The sequence below is a fragment of the Phycodurus eques genome, chromosome 11, assembly GCF_024500275.1.
Source record: "Phycodurus eques isolate BA_2022a chromosome 11, UOR_Pequ_1.1, whole genome shotgun sequence".
NCBI classification, from domain to species: Eukaryota; Metazoa; Chordata; class Actinopteri; order Syngnathiformes; family Syngnathidae; genus Phycodurus; species Phycodurus eques.
Window position 1 is genome coordinate 12379593 of NC_084535.1, and position 25010 is coordinate 12404602.

The 25010-nt window shown below is 41.9% G+C and overlaps 1 protein-coding gene across 1 annotated transcript in view; it reads right to left on the minus strand.

Annotated features, from left to right (window-relative positions):
* Positions 1-25010, minus strand: part of slit1a (slit homolog 1a (Drosophila)) — a 119724-nt gene that overhangs the window by 39250 nt on the left and 55464 nt on the right. The window contains exons 4-7 of the mRNA XM_061690838.1: positions 12371-12442; positions 11323-11394; positions 10438-10601; positions 5473-5620 (exon numbers count right to left, since the gene is read on the minus strand). Coding sequence (XP_061546822.1) covers positions 5473-5620; positions 10438-10601; positions 11323-11394; positions 12371-12442 — 456 coding nt within the window. The remainder of the gene's footprint in view (positions 1-5472; positions 5621-10437; positions 10602-11322; positions 11395-12370; positions 12443-25010) is intronic.

The window sequence follows — 25010 nt, forward strand, 5'->3', positions numbered from 1 at the left end:
CCATGGAACAGGATCTATGAAGGTCTTCAAACTACAGTCATGTTTCTTCTTGATGAAAGAACTTCCAGCATTTATGATCTCGTCTGAAAACCCTGAAAACAGTAACGATCCTACTGAGGTGAAACATGAGTCAATTCTAGGAAAGCTGGTCAAGAATTTGCCATGCTGACAATGAAAACATACGCTCGTTCATTTTGAGGCCTAATCAGTGTCAGATGGTCGCAGGGGAGCAGACAGCACCAGAGGCCATTAGTGTGGGCGTGCATGTCCACCACGTTTCAAGTTGCTACTTAAGTTGGTCCCAGAGCAATTCCCCCTGGTGTAGCTGGCAGAGGGCTGTTTATCTGCAGGTCAGTTGACAGCTTTTAAAAGTCTCCTTAACAAGGCTTAGCGGGGCCCGGCCGGAGCCAGCTGGGGTTCTGTCTGGTTGTCCAGCCACCGAGAAGCGTGCTGCACATCAGCAGATGCGAGGCCTGCGCTATGGATGCTAAGGTCCGGCCTCGCTTAGTCAAGATCATTAAAAGGCTATTTTTCACCACAATGAAATGGGAATCATTTAAAACCTGCAAATTATTGATGATAGTTGTAACCACAACCTCTTAAAATGAGGGGCTTGCTCTCAGAGAGAGAACATTTCCACACGATTTAATCATTCAATTACAGACATTTATGATTTATTATATGCTTTTGAGGGGCTGCGTTGCTATGTTTATGGGCAGAGTGTTTTTGCGAAACATAAACCACTGCTTCTCAACTTCAGAAAATGTTCAATCTGTAGTCTGCCCCCCTCAAAGCAACACGTCCATCCTCCACATATGGGTTGATATAGCGGCGCAATTGACATTCTTGGGATGGCAGTGATTCTAGACCACAGATTCCTGTGGTGGCTGTGCTCTCGCGGTCTGTTTTAGTCTGCTTGTCCTGATGTGTCTGTGATTTTGCCGCAAAGTGACGGTGCTGCGGTTCCTTCACCCTCACATAGTGGCCGGGTGTTGGGCCAATGTGGCTATTTGTGCTTTTTCTTAGCAACTAGCTCTTCTCGCTACTCCGACACAGTCACCAAGTGCGCCTTGAGCTTTTACAGATCCTACAGATCAATACATGCAAGTAACTTAATCCTCCAATCAAAAGAGGAGTTGCTGTGTTTGACAGAGAAAACTAAACAATCCCTCAGTGCCTCCTTCAATCAATGCTTTCCATCCAGTCTATCAGTCTGAATGGTTGTATGCGTGTCTGTCTGCAGGCCGCTGTCAACACAATCAATGGTCTTGATCCTTTTCATTAAAGTCCGAGCATGGCTTTCATTAGGGGGATACAGCATTTTTGTTTATGAGTTTGAAAGTCACGGCAGGGTAAAGGCAAGGGGGAGTTCAGTCATGGCCGACCGTGGTGCATAATAATTTGTTGTGGTCAGTGTTTGGGCTAACTGGATCTGCTCTTGCAAGAAACCAGCTCACATCCCCACAGCTATAAACACCGGCATTCATTAGGAGAGAACAGGGTATACGTAGGTTCTGTATCTTTTTTCCATTTACACATAATGAATGTGTGTGTGTATATAAGTGCCTCATTAACAAGGCATCAGGCTAGACTTGATATCAAAAGACTGCCCTCCTGTAATTGAAACTGATTTTATAATGAACTTCAAGCACAGATCAAACCAGCTGTACCAAATTATTGAGCCTCCCAAGAACAGCTGCCCCTTCCCCTTATTTTCTCTCATTTTTCCATCGTCGATCTGTCTGGTTTTGTGGTGATTTAGCAATCTGGAGAATACAGTAAAGGAGCGAAGAGGTAGAGCCTGAGAGGTAAGGCTTCGTTGGGAATGATGAAATGCTTGTGATATTGGAATGTTTTTCACCATGGTCTTGTAAAAGATGAATCAGAGTTAATTGGCAGGCCATGGTTTAGTACCAATTAGATGTGAAGGCCAGGGAGACCTTTTAAAGTGTCTTCATCGACTATGTGGAGAACTCTACTGTGCATGGAGAAACCTAGCATTCCGATGTCTCTGTTCTTCGTTACAGGGACTCTACGGGTTTAAGAATGTCAAAATGTAAGATGTTTTCGGAACCATGTTTTAAGACCACTTTAATCAAATTTAAGACTTTTTGACTATATTCCAAACAGCTAGCTCAGTCCATTAGGAGGCATAGCCTACCTGAAACTAGTCCCCTGCAACACACCATCAAATGACTACAGTTCTGATAGTTCCACACATTCTGTCTCTGTTATGCAAAACCCCAAAACATTAACTTAGAAATTGCAATTTCTGTAGAAATAGCATATGAAGAAGAGCTGATGATGAACTGAAGAAACTTTAAAAAAATGAAAGAGCGACACGGCTGAACATGACTGAACTGAACAATTAAGACCCACACACTAGGCGATTGCCACACACACACACTGCACATTATTGTTACGTCGTGGTAGCAGCTTGCTGGATCTTGCTGCATATCTGGTGAGGTATATATTTTTTGGGGTGAAAATTTGCGATACTGCGCCGCATTGCATCTTTTTTCCTGGAAAATGTAGTTATCTTTAAAAATAGTAGGATTTGTTCGGGGATTTTTTTAAAGTTAGAATCGTTTGAATTAGTTGAGGAATTAATTTGGGAATTTTCACATGGCAATGTGGAATTCTTTAAAAAGTAGTTTAATTAGGAATTCTTCTGAAGTTATAATGGTTTGAACCAGATGAGAAGTCTTGAGTTATTTTTTTTTTGTGTGGAAAATTTGTCATTATGGGAAAATGAAGAAGTTATCACGACTGTATAACAAATTTTGGTGCAGAATCCATGCATGTCAATGTTCTTCATTCAATCAATTAGATGAAAATATTCTATTTGTATTGTTGTCTGGTGCATTGGTCAGACCTTTGAATGAATGACAGTAAGGATAAATGATAATTTTTAAGGAAATCAAGGCCTTTGTTTTGAAGAACCAAATTTAAGACTTTTTAAGGATTTGCATATCGACAGCCTGTTATAGTACAGCATGCTCGTTGTTGTGCTTAAAGACAGCCTGCATGGGGAGACTTGTCGTTGTCAGAGTGTTGCAGCAGGCGGGCAAAGTCTTCACTAAATGGAGGACTTGTCACGTACGTGGTTAGGGCGAAGGCGAGGAACGCAAGGCAAGAACATGGTGGACCCAATTGCAGGGAAGCAGGGAGGCCAGGCAGGAGTGCGGGAGTCTCAAAATAATAATATTTAATCTTCAAAAAAGGAAAACAAGGATATTGGATAAAGCAAAACTGAACGAAGTCCCACAATAGATAACAACCAAACCAAAGTAACAAAGAAACACTTGAATATCTAAAACTGGAAACAAACTATGACCTGTGAGTAAGACGTGGAATAGATAGGGAAAATGTCACCTGACAATGACATACCACAATGTTAAAGACAACTGGGGACTATGACATGGCAAAGACATGTGACAACGACAATGAACCGACAAGAACTGAAAGAAACCAGGGAACTAAATACAAACAAATTGACGAGACAACGAGGAACACCTGGACAAGACACGAGTGGCTGGAGAGAGCTGATTGGTCGACACAAAGTAGACGAGAACAGATGGACACGACAACCTAATGAGCACACGACAAACATGGAACACAGGAAACCATGGAACAAAACTAAACAACCCAAACCAAAACAGGACTTGAACATGCAAAGTGATGCCAAAGAAGACTGTGGGTGGTCATGCGAGTGTGAACTTTACGTCCAAATTAGGAAATTCAGCACACCAGCAAACTAGAAATGGGTCAGGGTTGTTGGGGGCTTCCATGCTTGCTGGGTATTTATAAACAGACCCCAATAGGGACGAGGAGACCTAGAAACTTGCTGTGTCGCCTTTGCAATGCGGATGCCGGTTTCCCCTCTGTTCATAAATCACTGGGTTTCATGAAGATTTCAGTAAGGGGCATTAATTAGCCCATGATAAGATCAAAATAACTGCCTTAAAAAGTTCAGTCCCACATTCCCAGGAATTACAGAGGCCTGATAGCATGCGGGCTGTAAATAGTTAATGCTCAGACAGATGTTGGTGGACCGATAAACCAGCAAAGTGTTTGCGTGCGCTTGACAGCCATCTGAGCTGATAAGAGCACACATTCTCTGCCTTTGCTGCGAGACGTTGTGTCCAAGTATACAGTAAATGGAAGTATATCGTTCCAGCAGGTGATGCATGGCAAGAAACAGCAGGCAAAAAAAAAACAGCAACAACAACATACGTACATAATAGATGCATGTTTTAAATTATTCCAAGCTTGCAGGAGCATACGCAGGCATGAATATGGAAGCACATACATGTCTTTAATGTGCACATGCCAACAAATGAAGCTGTGGCTTTCTTTTTTGCTGGAATCCATCACTTTGCTCAAGTTGCGCTGAGTGAAAGTCCCAAGGATTAATATAAACAACATCGCTTCTCTGGGCTGCACATGATTAATTCAGAAAGGATAATGCAGAATTCCATCTTTATTTATGTCATATTCTTGTTTTTCTTTACACCACAAGTTTGGAGTGAGACTGTGGTACAGACTGTAGGCAGTGGCGGTGACCATGACCTTTCAAAAATGGTCCTATGGTGTCTTTGGTTTGCTTACGTTTGGGCACAAAAAACAACAAATTGTTATTCCTGTAAATGTCAGAGCAGGCTTAAATAAAGACCTTCCAGCATGGTTGGCCATCTGGAAATTTGGACCTGGGCATCTCTGGATGTTGACTAACTGACTGCTGCATGTCATACTGTCGCAAGACGGTGCTTTTTGAAATGTTTCCACAAGACCGGATGCACAAATTAGCTACCCATATTTATTCTTAGACCATCAACATTTACCTACTATGTTCCCTCGTGCATTTAGTGGTATTAATACATACAGGTATTATGTGAAGAAATACACTGTTTATGATGCCAAATATATTGCTTATGTGTCAGAGTATAGCATTATTTGTGGGAAGTGTCAACCCTCCTGCCCATTCACAAATATAGAGTTTCAGGTGGATCTTTGGCCCTCACACAACCTTTATTTACTAAACATTATTGACTGTCATAAGAGTGTAAAAAAAAAATTCATGTTGTTACCGGTAAAAGTAAAGCAGTGTTCTCAACTCTAACTTTGATCATGAGTGACAGATTTCGTGAATAGCTTTCTGGTGTCGATTTTGATTTTCTGTTTTGATCATTATCGACAAATTAGCCATACTGCACTGAGCAGCCAGTAGAGTGAGGAAGAGTGTTTGGCAATAAACCCTATTACTGAGTCTAAGGATTACGGTAATCACATTTTCGCTCTTTGCCTCTCTACTCTTCTGCGATGGTGTTTTGAAATAAGTATAACAAAAGCCCATGAAAAAAACAGTTAAAGCTTAAATAAATAAAATAAAACAGTTAAAACTTTCGATACTTGTTGAACAGATTTTTGTGTTTATGAGCTTAAAAGTGGAGCTCATCTCAATGTGCTTACATTTCAGCCATGCTGTCCGGCAGGTTGGCCGGGATGTCAGTCAGACCTTTCCCTCTGCAGTCCACGATGTTGTTGCTGCAGGTACACATGGCGGGACAGGAACCTCCACCTGTGTTGCACGGTTGTGGACTGGAGGAATACTGGTGGCCTGCAAACCAAAGAACTGGTAAATGAAGTTAAAAAAATAACCTAGAGGAAGGGAAAAGCAACAAGAGAGAAGGAATTTGGTTTCTAAAGCAGCAGTATTACATAGTTTGGAGTACTATGAAGCCAAACCTGTCACTCTGCGCCTTGGGAACTAAATAGCAGATGAACACTGATGATCCTTTCCAGGCATGCTTTGACATTGAGAACAAGAAATGAACTTGACGTTATGCTAAAGTTGTACATCCTTGAGAATCAATGAACAAGAAACTGGGTTATCTGTCAAAGGGATGGCGCCGCGTGTTGAGAGCGAGAACTAATACATGAATAATACAATTATGCAGATGACTGAAGGCCTCCAATAATATGCATTGATCTCTCCTCAAATGTTCCTCCTGAGTCTGCGCTCCCTGGGTGGAGAAAGTGCGCATTCAGCAGCCCACCCCAACCGTCTCTCTTTTATTTAAAACTTCAACTTTCCAATTTGCATACAGAGCACATCAAACCATCACGCTGTCTCCTGGTACCTGTTCAAATAACTGCCAGTGAAGCGTTGAAGAGCGGGCGCCTCCACCATTGCGACAGCTGCGTGTAAGCGTGTGTGTGAGTGAGTGAGTACAAGATGTGTGGATGTAAGCCTAACCCAGATAAAATGAATTAAACAGACTTTTAAATGGGCTCATTTACACAGCATTACTAATCTGGGTTTCAAACTATTAATTTTTCATCATCGCTCTATCACTCAGCTAGTGGGGGACATGTTAGAAACAGAAGCGAATGGCGGTGGAAGTTACTGACACAGAGCTAGCTCTCTAGATAGATAGATAGCATTCAAGAATATTAAAGAAGCCCAAAAGAGAATAAAATGACTATTATGGAGAAGGCAGAGAAATGACTTAATTTGAGAGCCTGTTTAAGTGCATGTGTTGGTGCCAGTCGGCTTTAATAATTGATGAAAAAATATTCATTGTATCCATCTGTGAAACACAGCGATGAACTGAGAAACTCATCGGAAGTAGAAGTTACAGATATTTCATGATGGGTTCATACCCGGTGCCTATTAAAGTTGGAGACACTAGTTGAGGAATTATGGTAGAAAGTGTAGGCCAGTGAGAACTACAGTGGGCTAACCCCATTTTGGTCATTTTTAAGAGCACAAATGACTAGATAAAAAGCTTCTCTTTGAGATGAATACTGATCCAAAGCAAGGTATAGTTCCAACTTTGACATGTAGTACAGGGCTCCGTCCATTATTCTATTCAACACTTTTCTTAAGTTTGGATGCTAGTGCATCTGCATGTTAATATAAGTGAATCTTATCTACCATCTTTCATGAATGGACCACTATTGCACTAACTGGTTAGTTTTGGGCGGCAGCCATAAAACTTTAAATCACTCTCCTGCAAAATAACAAAAATTGAGTTAGGCCACTCTAGTTTTCAGCCTCGACTGATAGAACAAGGTCTAATCGAGAATCAGTGCAATTTTGAGAAGCATGGTGGTGATAATAATGTGTTGTGGAACTGCAGTGGATCATACTATTTGCCTCTGTCATGTGCCTAAAATGGATAATTTTTCACATAGATTTCCTTATGCATCCTGTTAAATCGTGTACCTAATGTTTTGGCCAGTGTCACATCGGCGAATGAGGTAAGCAGGACAACAAACTTGTGAGTTTTGACACAGATGCAATACACTGCCTGATCTGAGGCCGTGTGATCTCGGGATGTCAGAGGTTTGACAGATCTGGGATCAGCTGTAGGGCACAGCAGAGCTCCCATCTGATGGAACACGCCACATTTGACAGGCCTGGGATCGGGGAGAGTGCATAGCGCAGCTGGAGCAGTGTGAGCAATGACAGCTCACTGACAGGTAGACTTGAGGTGAAGCTTTTTGATGTAATCCTGCGCTCGCACAAGGTCTGCTTTCCTCATTCAAGCCTTTTCCCAGCCACCATATTCCAATTCCATCTCCCTTGTGTTATTTGCGCACGCACACCCTCCAAAGAGCTCCCATTTGCATCGCGGCTTGTCTTTACATTTGAACTTCCTCCTCTCATCATCAAAAATATAATATTATTGCTGGCTGCACTCCATATGTCTTGTACAAAATAAATTTTCAGTTCTTACATTTATTTATCCATTTATGTGTTCTATTACACTCCCAGCGCACTCTACACCAGTTAATATATCTTCACTTTGTTTATTGTGTCTTATGGAAAAGCCATTATCTTTTTGTCAAAAAGCCCACCATTATTCCACATGATATTCAACGTTTTTTTCACAGTTTGCAAAACTGAAAGAAAAGAAAAGAAAGAAAATTTACAGCTTTTTATCTTTTTCTTTTTAAGAAGAATGTGCAGGTGAAGCTGAAACAAATTTTGTATTGATTGATTGTTTGCTTTGATGGCAAAAACCTTTTTTTTTTTATAAATTGAAAATGAGTCCCAGATTTGAATGTATAAAAACATTTCAAAGGACAATGAATAGAATGGAATGATGGTCGTGAAATAGTAAAATTGTCACTCATAACATTCACAATACTGGAACGCATTTCCAGCTGAGAGGGAATGACGACACGTCGGATATGCACTGCCAAACCAAAAACACGTTATCCCCAATTATTCCATCTTTTGCTTTGTTTCTGCATCCTCGTTTCTCCTCAACTCAGCGCCACCCTACCCCAAATCCCCCGCAGGTGGCCTGGCCTGGCCACAGCATGTACACACTACACAAAAACACACATTCCTGCGAATGAAAACACAAAAAAATATGTGAGGTGGGCGTGTGTGTGCATGTGCGTGGTGTGTGCGTGTGTGCGTGTGTGTGTGTGTGTGTGTGTGTGTGTGAATGCCAGCAAGCAAGTCACCGAATGAGTCCTTCACAGGGAGTTCAACTTGTGGTCAATTGTTCATGCAAAAGAATACTGGGTGTTTGCCTGGACGTGTGTTTGTAAAATTGCATGACTTTACAGTATATGCTGTATTTATGTAGGTTTATCCTGTTTTTTTGTTTTGTTTTTTGGGGGTGGGAATCGTGATTGTTAGTTATTAAAACTCACAGGCAACTAATCACGTTGGGAATGGGAACCGCAGCTTCCCATGAAGCTCAGTCTAAACTTTCTGTAGCCTTATCTTCCGCTCGGACAGTTCCTACTCGCTTTTCATATCTCCGAGGGTTCCACTCCCACGCTTTGAGCCACTTTCCCCGGGCGAGGAATAGTTAATGGTCCGTGCTGTCACGCTGTATGGCTGCATAAAAATCACAACCCATGGAGAGCGAGTGAGAGAGGTGGGGGGTACACACCCACAGATATATCAACCAACCATCGCAGCTGGTGTTGTAGTGAGATGGCCTTGTGCGGGAGCAGAGGTTTGCATTCTGTTTTTTGCATTGTCCTGATATGATAACTTCATGTCCCGCCTCACACACGTTCCCTTTTGTTGTGTTAGAAGAGGCGCAACTACATAATGATCTTGGAGCAAGGAAAAACACTGACTACTGAATGAAAAAAAAAAAGAAAAAGACAATCTGAATACCCCGTTGGTTGTGCAATTTAGAATTCCACCAACATCTTACATTAAAAACTTGCAGGTTGAACACTTGTCAGCCATCCAGTATGTTGTGTCAACGTATTGTGCAAAATTTCAATAAATCTCACAAAACCCTCACTGGACCTTAGTTCAGTGAACATCAAAGGATGAACTTGTGCATGTGTTTTGCTTTTTCTTTAGCTTTTTTTTTCTTCAAACAAATGCCCAGCTTCAACAAAGGAAGGTAAGAGAATAGAAGAACAAGAATACACAGTGAACCCTCACAGATTCACGTTTTACCATTCACAAACTCACCTATTTTTTCTTTAAAACTTAATAACTATTATTTGGAAAACTCGTATATTTGTACCTTTCCCTGCATTTTGTGGTCTTTCTGTAAAGCCCTAAGATGCTGCCAGAACACCATTCTTTTTCTAAGGCGCCATGTTAGCTAAGGAAAAGCTAGCATTGCTCACCAGCCAATAGCCAGCCGGCTTGACGTAACGGAAAATTTCATTAGAAGTCTGAGAAGCAGGCGAGTCCCCTTGTTCTGTTGATGCCGGAGAAAGCAGGGTGGTAAACTTCTCAAGACAATGCAAAGAAGCTTTCCGGAGCGCTATTGGCTGTGGTAGAAGCTACCAGCTGATCAGCCGGTAAAGGCTAGCTGCTCAGCATAAGTTGTTGGAGCGAATGTCACGCCAGTAGGAGCCGACGCGTCACTCGCCGCAGGCATGAGTGAGCAGAACTGAGTGTAATTTGAGAGACTGAAGTGAGGTCAAATGCTAGTGTTAACTGATAGCTCACTTCCCGTTAACTGTCTGGCAGTCATATGCATTGCCTCCTGTTATTTTGTTGTGCATTTACATTTTACACTTGTACCACGACGCAAACAGGCAGTGAGGCTCATCTGTGACGTTTTTTATTACATTTAATTGTTCTGCTTTTTCCATCGACGTGGAATGTGTTTGATTATTATTCATATTAATATTACAGTGGTTAACTTAATTCTACACATTATGGCAGTTAGGGGATGTAGTAAAATTATGATGGCGATGGTTTGAACTCACTTAATTCAATTTCCATGATTTTAGATGTGGTGGGGGGGGGGGGGATTTTGCCCCATCTTTAATATTCCACTGTAACAACTTCTACTCTCTGTGGTTACAGAACCTACCAGGAGAACACAAAATCTGGTGCAGTGCTATCATTTAGCCGTGTTCAGATTTTGGTTGTTTAAACTGAAAACAATGCAACATGCTTGCGGTATTTGTCACACATGGACATCTTACCCGAGCAGCTGAATTCATGTTTCTGAACCTCGGCCACATTGAGACCTTTGAGCTCGGGCGGTGCTGTGCACTGAGTGAACAGACCAATGGTAGGCCGCTGTCGGAGCCACTGGGCCAACCAGGCCAGATGACAGTCACAGTTGAGATTGTTGGAGTGGAGACGGCTGTAAAACAAACAAAAAAAAGAAGAAACTGAGCTATTTGAAGATCGTCTCTGCCTCACTTGCTTGTCAATTTGACAGCGAGTGAAGACTCAAATAACACAAACGTGTCTGTTCTTTCCTCGAGCTCATTACAAGCAACCACTGCGGCCATACTCACTAAATAATACGCTACAAGAATTATTGTAAACGCGGCATTCAGGACGAGGGAGAAGAGCCTTCCAAACCCAACACTCCAAACATGGCATTCCTGGAATGCTGCATTTGTCGAGAATAGCTATCGCTGGTGTTTGGAGCATGTATCCATGTGCACAGACACTGACAATACACGCAAATAGTAAAAGCTATAAAATGTAACCCCGCTGGGAGCAAAGAACCCCGGAAGGTCACCACAAGAAATTGGACGCATGGCTCAGAGTGTTTCAACAGCCTTGATTCTTTTCATTTGCACATAATTCCACATTTAGTAATCACATCATTGCGCAATACACAAGAGGCCCCAGGGGCTATTTGCGTCTTTAAGTGCCAGTTGTTGTGTTTAGATGGGGGGGATAATGGCTCCTGGCTTTGCTACAGACCCCGTTGTGGTTCTTTGTGGTTCTTTGTGGTTCTGCCCCCCCCCCAACACTGTCTGGAACAAAAGACCCTATATAATTCAGCACTTTCTCTACGAATGCCATTTACAGTGTTATTTCAAACAGCAAATGTAGTCGGTGTCACTCACAAGGTTCGCAGTTTGGGCATGTGGTTGAAGCTGGAAACTGGGATGCTGCTGATGTTGTTGTTGTTCAGGGTTCTGCGGGAACGAAAGAGCAGAAATATGGTCAACGCTCCATGTATTCTTCAAAAAGAGTTTTGCTGGGTTTTTAGATCTATTCTGCCCCGCGGTGGCACCCAGCTGTGAATATAACACCTCATTCCACACAGATGGGGAAAGCCTGTACAACTCCTATGCACACCCACGGGCGCGCATGCAAATACACAAGTGTCAGACTCTCAATCAACCCTGCATGGAGTCTGATTCACATACAAGACTCTGGGCATCAGCTGCAGCCAGGGAATCAGGTCATTTCAATCAGCCTAAAAACCCTTTACCATATTTCAACCACAACCCCCCCCCCCATTTTATAACACAACCTGTCCCCTCCTCCCATGAAAAACCTATATAAACAACCCCCAATCCCGCTTACACCATTATGACAACCTATCACTACATCTGCAATCCATCCATGCCATGAAAGCAGCCTTTAATGGCTTTTTTTGTACCACCCCCCTCGCCCCCAAAAAAGAGAGAAAAAAGCAATCTTTTACTATAAAAATAATAAGGCTGCTGAGGCCCCTGTGGCCCAATCTGCACTTGAGACTCCTTTGTTTAAGGGGGACTGCTCAAACAAAAGGCTTGCAAATATGAATGTTGATGATTAGCTCTTTCTTTCAAGTAAAAATGGCACCAAAACAGCAATCGGTCCAGAATGGAATGCTTAATGGTGGGAGCCACGTTGTCAAGATGACAAGCTGACCCCGAGGTTGCACTGAGGGGGGTGTTAATGTGATAGAGGGGAACTCTGCTGTCAACTGTGTAGAACAATGAGTTAATGACGGTTGGGCCCTCACGATGCAGGCCCCCTCAAGAGCTGCACATGGGGGGCTCTGAGGCGAGGGCCACTAATTATGTATATACATTAGTTATGGTTATTAGCGGTAGCGAAACAATGTCTTCATTTAACTGAGTAGTCTAATGGAATGATATTGCTTTGGAATAAAATACTCACAGAACTTCCAAGCCTCGCAAAGCTCTGAAGGCGCCGTCCTCGACGCAGCCGATGTGGTTTTTATCCAACTGACTGTGAGACAGAGAAGGGGGGGCTTGTTAGGAAACGCACAAAAATCCTCCTTTTCCCCCATGCATAGTCCTCATTATCGTCTAAACAGTGAGCGGCACACTGATGAACTACGGTAAATCAATACTGTTCATCTAAGATCATGTATCGCCAAGAGTGGACAGAGGATGAGGAGGGTGGCTTATAGTTTTTTTATCATTATCAGTATTATGATGTGCGAATATAGTGCATGTACCTCCAAGGATAACTAAATCACTGTCGCCATGAGGCATCTTTGTGCAGCTGCACTCAAGGTAGCTGTTAGTCTACTCATTCACAATGATACACTTGCCACTCAACACACATCCATAGCGAGCTACTCTCACTGTGCAAAAAACAATGCTCCAGTTTTCCCACTAACAGGAGCTTTCTGTGATGGTTGGTGTGCTTTTCTATTGGATCTGATCCTCGAAAAAGTAATTTAGAGCAATTAATGTGAGTGTGAAGGTTTTTTAGTCCATAAATGCCTTGCGATTAGCTGGCGACCAGTTCAGGGTTTTCCACGACTCTTGCCCAAAGTCAGCTGGGATAAACTCCAGCTCATGTGTGACCATAGTGATGATAAGCGTTATCGAAAATGGATACCTGGAGGGATAGGACATATTAAGGACAGCACGGACTAATGGTTAGCAAATCTGCCTCACAGTTGAGCGATCTCTGTTACAAATCTCGACTCAGGCCCTCTGATGTGGAGTTTGCATGTTCTCAGAGTGCTTGCGAAGCTTTTCTCTGGGTGCTTCCTCCCACATTCCTAAAACATGCATGTTAGGTTCAATGAAGACTAAATTGTCCATAGTTGGGAATGTGAGCATAAATGGTGTTTTGTCTATATGTGCCATGTGATTGGCTGGTGACCAATCCAGAGTTTACCCTGTCTCTCGCCCAAGGTCCGGTAGGACTGGCTTAAGCTCAGCCACAACTCGAATGAGGAAAATGACAAAATGGAAAACACTGTGGAGCAATCACATGTCAGAGCCAACTGGAGCGCTAATTGTCAGTAAAGACACAGTCGCCACATAAAATCCTATTTAATGCTGTAGTGTGCAGCAAAATGGTTAACAACGTGAGGTAAGACTGCGCACGTTTTAGTTCATCTGAGAGACTATTTGCATTTCCCGGCAGCCCCATTTTCCGGAACATACATTCGTGTTAACGTAGTTTGACGTGCCTTATAAGGAGCTCCTGTTTTGGTTAGCAACCATGTTAAAATGGGCTCAGCAGTTAACTTTCATGTTAACGTTCACTTTCCATAATTATGTGCCGAACAACAGCGTGTTTGAACGGAGATAATGACAGTGACCTCTTATTATTTCCTGATGGGAAAAGGGAGGGGGATGTTTATTTGGCTTAAGTGGATGACGCACACAGCGACTATTAGAGGGATTCTAAAAAGAAAATTATGAGGACAACATATAAATAAAGTCAAAATAAACAATAGTACATTACACCAGAAAGAAATACATAAAAATTATACCGTACATGTTGACTGATATCATAAGCTGTTATTTGAAACATTTATCAATTTTTACATCACCAACATTTTTACAACATTTATACATCAAATTCAAAAGTGAAGCAGACTCACAGGTTTTTTATGTCTGTAGCTCCTCTGAAAGATTTTCTTGGGATGGACTGGACTGAGGTTCTCGCTCAGATCTCTGAGGAGACAGAAAAGCATGAGATGTACATTATCCGTAATTGAAGTGGTTTTCAAAAAAAAAAAACATTCATGTGTCAACAAAATCCTTTTCTGAAGGCCAATTCCTACCCAATTTCTAAACAGTACTAAAAGCCATTTTGATTGGTTCTTATGTAATATTCAAATTTCCTGATATGGTGAATTTGAGGTTTACATTAACTATAAGATATGATCATTACAATTACACACACACAAAAATAATCCAATTTTCTCTCTGTAGGTAGTAAATCTATGATCTTCGCTTTTTGGACTGAACTAATAAAATACATTTTCCAGTTAAGTTTTTCATATGGCAGAACATCAAAACCTTAAGTCCGTATCAAGAATTATTTTACAGTGTCCACATTATTCAGTCTTCGCCCATTCACGGGCGTTAGGTTCCCTACTCCGAGCCTGCACACAAAGATTAAACAAATTGCATGAGATTGGCCAGTGAAAGGTTGTTACTGAGCCTGGTTCAAAATGGAAGCCGCTGGCTGAAAAGAACATAATTGTTGGGCATTAGAATGCGTGTGTGTTCACAACGTAATGTTGGATACCAATGAGGCATGTGTGTGGAAAATAAGAGTGTGAGGGGAGGAAAGTGAAAGTAGCCATAGTTTTAATTAGCGCAGTCCTTTTGTCTGCAGTTAAAATGGTTTGGTAACCTCTTTCAGAAAGGCTCTGGCCCCTCTTCGGCACACACTGCACCGCAAAACTGTAAGGCCTGTCTTGACAAACATACTAATGCACACGAGTGAGACTCCCACAGTGTGGACGGAAGTAAACAGACTTCTTATGGGCGTCCACGAAAGATGCTCAAACGTGACCGCAAATTCCACAATCTATAAATCTAGACAATACAAGCGCACCGCGTGAGACTTCGATGACTCCTGCTTGTTTAATGTGCATATACGCTTCAGCATGCAATGCCATGATGCAAAGTCCAAAGTGATTTCATGAGGGAAGAGGCTCGTTGGAAGACATTATGGTCCCAAAAATGATCACTAGGTCATCATTCTTTGCAGAAATTGTGTTGTAATGGCATTCCACTGAGCTTAATGCAATTTTTTTTTAAAGGAGAGAAAAAGAAAGAGAAAATAGAGGTTAGATTGTACACTACAACTTTATGAGGGAGCAGGCAGTATAAAAACATGTTTTGGCTTGTACACAACAATTTTCCACCTTATCCATCATAGTCAATAGATCTGCATACGAGGCATTTCCTCCAAGGGCAATTGTGTTCGCAGGGAGGAAACCATTGTTTATTGGATGTTTTCCGAAATATTAAAAAGGCTCTGTGTTTCCTTGCAAGGGGCATTGGGAACCAGAACCCTTGGCTCCAGCTTCGAGCAAAAGACTTAATTGTCCTCTCAGTTTTGCACACAAAATTCATGCCGGCTCCATAAGAGAGGAAAGCTTTTGGTCACCCTAACCTTGCTCTGTATTTGATGAGTAATTCATCTTTTCAAGCAGGTGACAATAAGGAATGATCGCAGATCACTGTGCCAATGCCAGAAGCTACATTGTTGTTGCATGGGAAATAGGGAGAAGAACCGAAAAGACAGGGATAATGTGACTACAACCTTATGTGCTTATGTAGTAAAATTCAATCCAAGCTGTAAAACATCTTTAATCCCATTAGCATGCTATAATACGTTTGGCTGGAGACAAATCCTCTCCTACTTGCAATGCCATTGATTGGATTTGCAGTTTTGGAAAGTAGCTTTATCAACGAGAGTCTGTATAGCGCGCCAAGAAAACAACTGTCGTCTTTCTCGCTTCTGCCCTTTAAAGCCTCTCTCTCTTTGTCCTTGGTCTTCATTTGGTGAATAATCACAGCGGTCATGATTTGGAGTCAGCAGTCTTCTGTGCATTGACGGTTCCAACTAAATTTGGCTCCGCAGGACTTCTGCATTTACACATTCTTAAAATGGCAAACAGAACATTTCTGTGGGGGTGCATGCTGTATTTTACATAGTCTGTGGTTGCCACACTCTGACTCTTTTTTGTTTTTTCCAAGGCTTAGCTGACTCAGTTTGGAAGCGAGCGATTTGACATTGCTGATTAGTTTGGAAGTTGATTTTCAGGGAAACATAAAACTACCTAAAATAAGGCACAATTACAGCGCTCACCACAAAGATGGATATGGGGCACCCTGGTCAGCGGGTTAATCTAAAGTTGCAATGCTTCGAAACGTATACAGTGCTCGAGCACTCAAAACATAGACATTGTACAGTTAACAGGCAATCTGGCATTGTTAGTGAAGACCAAAACATGTCCCTTCCACTTAGGGGCCGTGAACATGAGCGAACTATAGTTAGTGTGTATGCGTGTGTGTTTTATATATATATATATATATATATATATATAAACTTCATAAACCCAGGACCCCTTCGTATTGCAAATCCAATAGATACATTCATGATGTAGTAAATGTCCACTTTAGTGTAGAAGTATTATAAGCACAAATGCTACTGCAGTATATACACACACACACACACACACACATAGCTTGAGAAACGTGAAAGTGCGTCTCTATGTAGAAATATTGGAAACAGACAGCACTACTGTTTCTGTCAATTTGATAAAAACGGAGGACATGCGCATATGTGTTAAGTTTCACAGCCGAACAGTAATGCATCACTGCAGTAGCATTTGTGCTTATAATGCTATAATGCTTTTTTTTTTTTTTTTGTCCTGTTCGCCTGTTAGGTCAAGCAGAATGAAAAATCTGTATCCCTTTTATGCCAAAACAGTTTTACTGTGTCACAGTGGAGTTTTTAAGGTTTCACTGTGGTATTATAATTGAGGTTTATTGAGAATCAGACTTGATCAGTCGAACAGAACAATGTTTCTAGAAGGGAGAAAGAAACAAAGACAAAGCACTAATTGTAAACAGGATGAGAGAAGTAAATCATTACATTATCTACAACAATGAAAAGTTAAATATGAGTGTTGCATGGGGCTGTAGTGCTACACCCTGTGAGGGAAGGACAGGATAAGATAGCACAGGACAAAGACAAGAGAATAAGCATGCAGTGTACAGGACGAGAGTATAAGTGAGGGGATACACAAGCGATTTGCATATTCATGAGTTATTTGTTGCAGTAAGGGTTGTGTGCCTGCGGATACATGCAAGTGAATTGACACCGTTTTACATGCACAAAGACAGACAGAAGTGTCCTGTAATTGCACCGCGGCGGCTGAGGACCCCGCCCAATCAATCGAGGGGCGGGATCAGGTCCACCCGAGAGCAGCCCGTCGGACGGGACACGTCCCACACCGAGGGACCCAGGGCGGTCCGCCGGCCCCACAGAGGTGCCCCGACAACCGGCCACCCAGCGGGGCCGCAGGGACCCAATGCCACCCCCCAGCCAACTATTTACTGTAATTCTGACTTTGCTATTGCATTAGCATAATGTAGGTTCATGATAGACTAAGGCACATTCTGGCCTTCGTACAAATTCATATAAATAAATATGTTGCTGCCGTAGGAATGGAACTCCATTGTAACCCAAGGAACTCCTGTAATTACCAAAGTTGGTAAACAGGTGTGGAGTATTTCTTTACCTCAAGTGATGTTGCCATCTACTGGGCTGGCATGCATAATACAGCACTGTTTCGATTTTGCAGGTCTGTGTGAACTGAGATAATTTTGACAACGCAAGGAAAATAACATTCTCTTTCGACCAAGTTGTTCATGTGTAAACGTCCCTAAAACATCCATCCATTTTCTATACCGCCTTATCCTCACAAGGGTGGTGGAGCCTATCCCAGCTATCTTCGGGCGAGAAGCGGGGTACACCCTGAACTGGTCGCCAGCCAATCGCAGGGCATATATAAACAAAAGATCATTCGCGCACACATTCACACCTAAGGGCAATGTAGAGTCTTCAATCAACATACCATGCATGTTTTTGGGATGTGGGAGGAAACCAGAGTGCCTGGAGAAAACCCACCCAGGCGCGAGGAGAACAAGCAAACTCCACACAGGCGAGGCCGGGATTTGAACCCCGGTATTCAGAACTGTGAGGCAGATGTGCGAAACCAGTCGTCCGCCGTGCCGCCTCCCTAAAACATATTCTTACATATTCTCCTATAACGGAGGTCCTCGGTTTACGATGGTCCCTACATGCAATATTTTGAAGTTATGAACGCTGCGCAATGAATTCGTTTGCACTGCGACATAAGAATACATTTTACTACGGATGTTTTTCTATTTTATTGTTTTATGTGTTTTCATACAGATATTTACTGTAATTCTGACTACTGCATCAACATAGGTTTGTGATAGATTACAGCATGTTCAGACCTATGTACACATCCAGGTAACGTTGCCCCCATAAGAACAAAATGCCACCATAAACCGAGGACCCCTGTACTTATTTCTTTACAAGTGACTGCACTTTACAGTTCTGCAGGTCTGTGTGAACTGTGGTCGCAAAGACGCAAAGAAAATAACCTCATTGTACTAGGTTGTTGATGTGTAAATGTCCCTAATACTTGGTTTCTCCATCATTCTAATCTCCTGTCATACCAATTGTGTCCTTTTAATATATTTGTTTAGTAAGACAACTTCAGGGTGTGTGGCTCTCACAATGTGAGGTTAAACAGGAGCGAAGCACAGACACAGTCAGGTAAAAGAAACAGGAGCAAAGGTTGTAAGCTGCAGATGTCACTCAACTTGTGTAACTCTGTTCAGCATACAAGACTCAAAGGAAAACTGTCAGATGCTCATCATTCACTCTACATGCCAGCGTCTTGCAGCATTCGCGTGATTTGTTGACCATTTGGCTCCAGTTTAAGCCTTCAGGCCTTGAATGGAGCGCTGGAATGATGTCAGTTTGCAAACACAAGGGGATGCTTGAAATAATTTTCTTTACATTACAGGTGTATGAACTGAGTGTGGCTGTGCCAGACCTGGTATAGATTTACCTTAATGCACAACATACCGCGGGGTGGGCACTTAGTTCATTAAGGTAGCCAGGCTCTCCGTAGGTGACGTTGCTCACAGTTCATTTCCATTGTAGCTCTAATGATGGGCTTGCACATATGTTTTTAGGTGTGCCTTTGCTGTATGAATGTCTCTAAGCCGTTTTAAGGTTTCTGTGAATACTGGATTTTAAACAATGCTATTGTTTAGCATTGATAAGATTGTTTACAAGAATCTCTGGTGTAATTAGTAACGCTATCAGACATAGCTCAAGGCGCCTGGTCTCGAGATTAGCCTTACGCTGAAAAAGTAATGTCTGGTTCCTGTCTGATTCACATCATTAACCTCTGATGTCTATCTCTGTAAACTGCACAAACAGCGCTCACAACACTGATTCTCTTCAGCATGGTAGAACGTGCTTTGTGTTGTTTAATAAGTGCAAGGATGTTAATCTCAACTCACAAAAGGCATATTTGTTACCCATGCCAAGTAGGTTAACGTCTGGTTGTTTGTTGTTTTTATATTTGTGTAACAAGATGAAGCATTAAGTAGTTAACTGATTTCTGCTCAACTTTGTGAAGGGATGGGACTTTGTTGAAAGAAGAACCTATTACATTTGGTAACCTAATCTAAGATCCATTCATTCTGCCTCTGTAAAGACTGATGCTCAATCTTGACTGAAACTGTCATAGGGTATTCATTTAAAGGTCAGATGACAAAGATGTTATTTCAGTTTAAATTCACATTTGCATTGTTTATATGTAATGTAATACATGTACGTAACTTCCAGCAAGTTTTCAACCATTGTTTAGCTAAAAATTAGGTTTTTATGACACATACTGAGTCCTCCCCGAACATACCCGAAGCTCAAGACACCGGGGTGCGGTTACTCTATCCACTACAAAGGCTACCAGAAGTGACGTTGCAATTGACAAACACAGTGCGCTACACACTGTACGCAATGGCGAGCAACGTGTTGGAATATAAGGAAGAGGAGGATTTCAACGTACAGGACTACCCAACTGAACTTGGCATCGTCAAAGCGTACGTTTGAGCCGATCAGACTGTGACGACGACGACCAGACAAGTAGCAGCTGTACAACAGAAAAAGAGAGTGGCCGCCGGGTGATGTCTTTTTATACAGTCATGGCTTGAAATAATGGCACCCCAGGTGTGCCAATATTTTTTAGCATGACTATACGTATTATATATTTTTAAGTTTTTACATAGGATGCAGTATTCCTATATATTGGATTGGATTGTTTGGCGAAGGCCTAGGTCTATGTTTGACTTAGTGCCATTGTAGTCAGTTGTGATGATTACAGATTTTATCTAGTTAATGTTTACTTGGAGCCACTTGTCATCTTCCTCAAATTCTGGAGCTACGTCTCCGCACTCGGTGTCTGTGTGAGACCCATCCAACTGTCAGTTTGTGTTGTAAAGCAATTAAAGTCAAAATCAGTCGCCCACAGACACGGTCATGAGGAAGTTGCTTAAGCAATGACAAACATGCATGCATCTTTTTCTTTCTTTTTTTATTCTCAACGTGAGCAATCAAGCTCACCTTTAAGAGTCAACAACTTGTATAAAAAAAAAAAAAAAATTAAAAAAAAAAAAAGGCAGTTGGAATCATACGCCCACAAAGAAATGGCATACGTTGAAACCCACATGGGTTTGAAACACAAAGGTCGTGAGAACTTGAAGATCGGTGAGCATCATTATTTGAGGTTGCGGAGGGCGAATGGTGTGTTATTTCGGACAGCGAAAAAGAGAAACGGGTCAGACTTCTCCAGTGAAAAGCCTCAAGGCATCTGGCTCCTCGGTGTGGGAGTCTGTGGCTACATATAGCACAGTATATGCAACGTTTAAATAAAAACATCATAAATGAAACAAGTACATTGACACATCCATTCCACGCCAAGACATACAATTGCATCTGTCAAATCCTTAAGATTTCACAATCTTTGCCTTCACAGCTGGTTGTGAGCTGTGGTTGACACAGACAAATAACAGATTGATTGATCTGGCTTTTTGATGGATTGCTTTAATTGTTTTCAACTACATACTGCCATTTAAGGATGCCTGAGAACAACTCATGACATTCCCTTTACACACACTGATCACTTCAGGATGCCTTCGTTTGCAGTTTCTGAAAAAATAGCTTCTATAGAATCCGCTTAAATAGAGTAATTAATACCATGTTTTTTCTTAAAAGATCCAGTTTTTCAGTAGGGGTTAAAATGTACTCCACAGGTGTCTTTGCCGCAGCTGTCTGTCTGCATGTTGAATACTTGGCTCTCAGAAAATAACCTGAAAGTGCAGAATGGAAATCTTTCAACAAGGACGCTTTTTCCAAAGCAGTGCAGTCTTGGCTCAGAGCACTCCTGTAGATGCTTTTTTCAACCGCTCTCATTTCACTGGCCCATCACTACAATCAATCTTTCTTTGGCTTGTATTTTTTGAGGATCTTACTTCTGTGTGACCTTCCTGCAATAAAATATTTATTTGTCTTGTGAACCACGACAAAATTAGGGTCGAGAAAACAACAAAATTTAATGTTGCGTGAATGTCATACTAACCAAAACTGCTGACACTTTAACGGTGCTTAGATGGTGCACACAGTGTGCCGATTCGAGTGTGTTCAAACACTTTATTTTCTCTATTACTTGACTCGATTGCGTGGTAAGTGACCTTGCCAACACACTTTTAATTTTATTCAAGGAGTGAAAAAGACAGAAAGCAGGCACGGGAATGTGCCTGATTACGTTCTCATTAAGCCAGTTAATGGGGTGTGTGGGGGCTGTTAAAAGTAGTGGTAGTGTGCTGCCACGAACTGCTAAGTACTTTCTTCCTCCCTTCACATTAAAAAACAAACAAACAAGTACACACATGTAAAACCATGGCATGCTCCAACCGTGAGCATCTCAACCTGACATTGTGCCAATAAATGATTGAAGACACACCCACTGTATCAAAGAGTAATGGATTTACATTAAGAGGCAAAACTGACAACACAAATTGTTTTAATAATAGTTCGCTAATTTACAAATGTACATATGTTTCCACTGCCTATGTTAATGTGGCATATCAGGACATGATTTCCATGAATGAGATAATGTTGTACAGGGGTATAAGCAAAAAGGAGGAGCAGCTGATAGAGGGTGTGTACATCCAGAAAAGGATTGACTCAAAACTCCAAACTAGGTAGGCAGGCACTGTAGAAATTGTTGTTATTTGATGGATGATATGCCCAGTTTATTGATATGTTCAGGTTTTAGTTCGGCAGATACTGTTGGTAGTAGGGGTGGGTAAAAATATAGATTCATAAATGCATTGTAATTTTTCTGTTCGCAATTACATTTTTTATTCTGCAAATCAGCTGAATCGATTCAACTCCGGGCCGCTGTGAGGCGCTGTGCGTGTGGTTCACGTTGAATGGACGGAAGCCAAACAAAATGGCTACTCGAGCAAACAGCGGCTATAGCCGCAGCAGTGTGAAGCGAGGGACTTCTACTTTTGAAATCTGACGTTTGGGGTCATTTGGGATTCCCCTGTAAATCCGAAACACAGAAATGGACAAAAGACACTCCAACCACGGTACGCAATTCCAACACACCAGATGTCGTCATCCGGGAACTGGACACGGAGTTAAGACAGCGGTTTGGAGTCATTGAAGGCGACAGAAAGACCGACTGATCTCTCCGTACGTAACTATCACATCTCATTTCATTACTAACGAGTGGGAATTTGTGTCAAATATTCTCCAGACGAGAGCCTCCTCCACCGAAGCCACATAGAGAGGGAGCAATATAGCGACCTTGTTGACAGCCGCAATGAATGAATGGGGTTAGACAAAGAAAGTACGGTACTGGCTTGTCTCACAACATGCTACTTCATTAGGTATTACTTAAATACCCTGCAAATAATAACATTAACCCTAATAAGTAAAGAAATAACTCTGTCAACATCGACAGTAATCGTGACCGTCACATTTACAGCATTGAAGACCGTATCACGGCTGGCAAGGTGCAAATCTTCCACCATTTATATTTTATCGGTGCGATCTTTCTACACTTTTAAATTCTTTGTATACTATCAACCTTTTACATTAATAAGCTTGCGGTATGTCGGTGTAACGGAGGGACATAAGTACAGAGGGAGGACGGCGAGACCGACATTGTAAAGAACGGGATCAATAATTGGTGCTGGCTGGAATTAAAAGTCGGTAATGAATACCTTCACGAAAATATTAAAAACATGAAAGAACCTGGTAAGGCATACTGCATCTTGTGTCATCAGGATGTGAAGTATGGATCTGGAGGGAGAACGCGCTTGGTCGATCACATCAACAGCAAGAAGCATGCACAGCTGGTTAAAAGGAAGCAGTCAAATGATAGATTACCAGCTATTTTGCTATCACATTTCTATGAATTTGCTACGTACTTACTAACGTAGTTAACGTTAGTTGTTTAACTTGTGATATTGTACCCGTCCGTATGCTTACCTATAACTACCGACTTACAGACCTCTCTATAAATGTATCTACATACTTCACCTCCCTGCTGAAACTACCCACATAAAAACACACTGTACCCATCTACAGGACCTACTAACTGAACAAGGCATGTTTATTATGGAGGCAGGTATGTACTGTGGACAGGTAATTGGATTGTTTTGTGGGTAGGAGTGCTAGTAGTTAGGTACAGAAGGTAGGTTGATTGTATGATTAGGTCTTTAAGTAAGTAGTTATAAAGGTGTAGTATGTGGTAAGTCCATAGTTACAATTGAATTTAGGTAGGCATGATGGTAGGTAGAAAGGTCGGAAGTTATATTTAGAAGGTAGTGCCGTTCAGTAGGAAGTGTGTCTGGATGGTCGGTAGGCTGCTCTTTGAGTAGGTTTAAACTGTTATAGGTAGGCATACGTAAGACAGTGGGTAAGTAAGGTGTGGCGTTAATGATGACCTAATCAGACTTGGGATGGAAGTGTGCACCCTCTGTATTACAGTAGCTTTGGAGAGGCAGCCAACCGCAGAGAAATGTTCACAAACATGAATTAAGTAATTTCATGGAAATAATGGGAGGCGCGATGAGAATGAACTAAATAACGGATATTAACACTTCATTGCTCCCCATACCTGAGGTTTGAGTGTATAAAGAACCATTTGTTAAGAGTTTAAAAAAAGAAAAGATTTGCAGACATTTTGTTGGCTGCGATACAAAGACCTGCAGAGGAGAATAAAGCTGCAGTGTCAAGCACATGAAAAAAAAAAAGAGGAGGTGTTAAGAGTGGGGGGATAACGTGGAGGGAGGTGAGGATTCAAGCTGCAGGGCCTTTGGGTGCCTTCCAAAACACAGGTGTGTGTCTGTGCATGTGTGTATGCATGAATGTGTGCGTGTGCATGCGTGTGTGCGTGTGTGTGTGTGTGTGTGTGTGTGTGCACGCGCGCCCCAGAGAGTGAATAAGTGTTTCTGTGTGTGGTCAAGACGATCTCACCGCACTCCTTTGTCATTCTTTTCTCTCCACACGTTCTCTTTCGCGCTACGTAAATTATAAACATGCCTGCTGGTTGTCTTCTTTCTGTCTCCGTCTTTAGGTCTGACGTTAAAGCACATGTAGCCATGCTTGTCGTGATCAGCGGGGGGTTGACATTTAGTGGAAGGAAATAATGTTGACATGTTGACATCTACAGCGGCATTTAAGGTGCTGCGCCTCACCCTTTGTGCTGGAGATAAGCGCTCCCAATATAATAGAATGGAACAGAACAGAATCGGCACAGGGGATATAACGGGTAAGTATATCAAAGAAGAATTTAAATAATAATAATAATAATAATTAAGGCAATGGGAATGAGAGCAGCAGTGTAAAAGGGGAAGTGTACATGCAGAAACAGATATGATTACAAGTTAAAATGACAAAA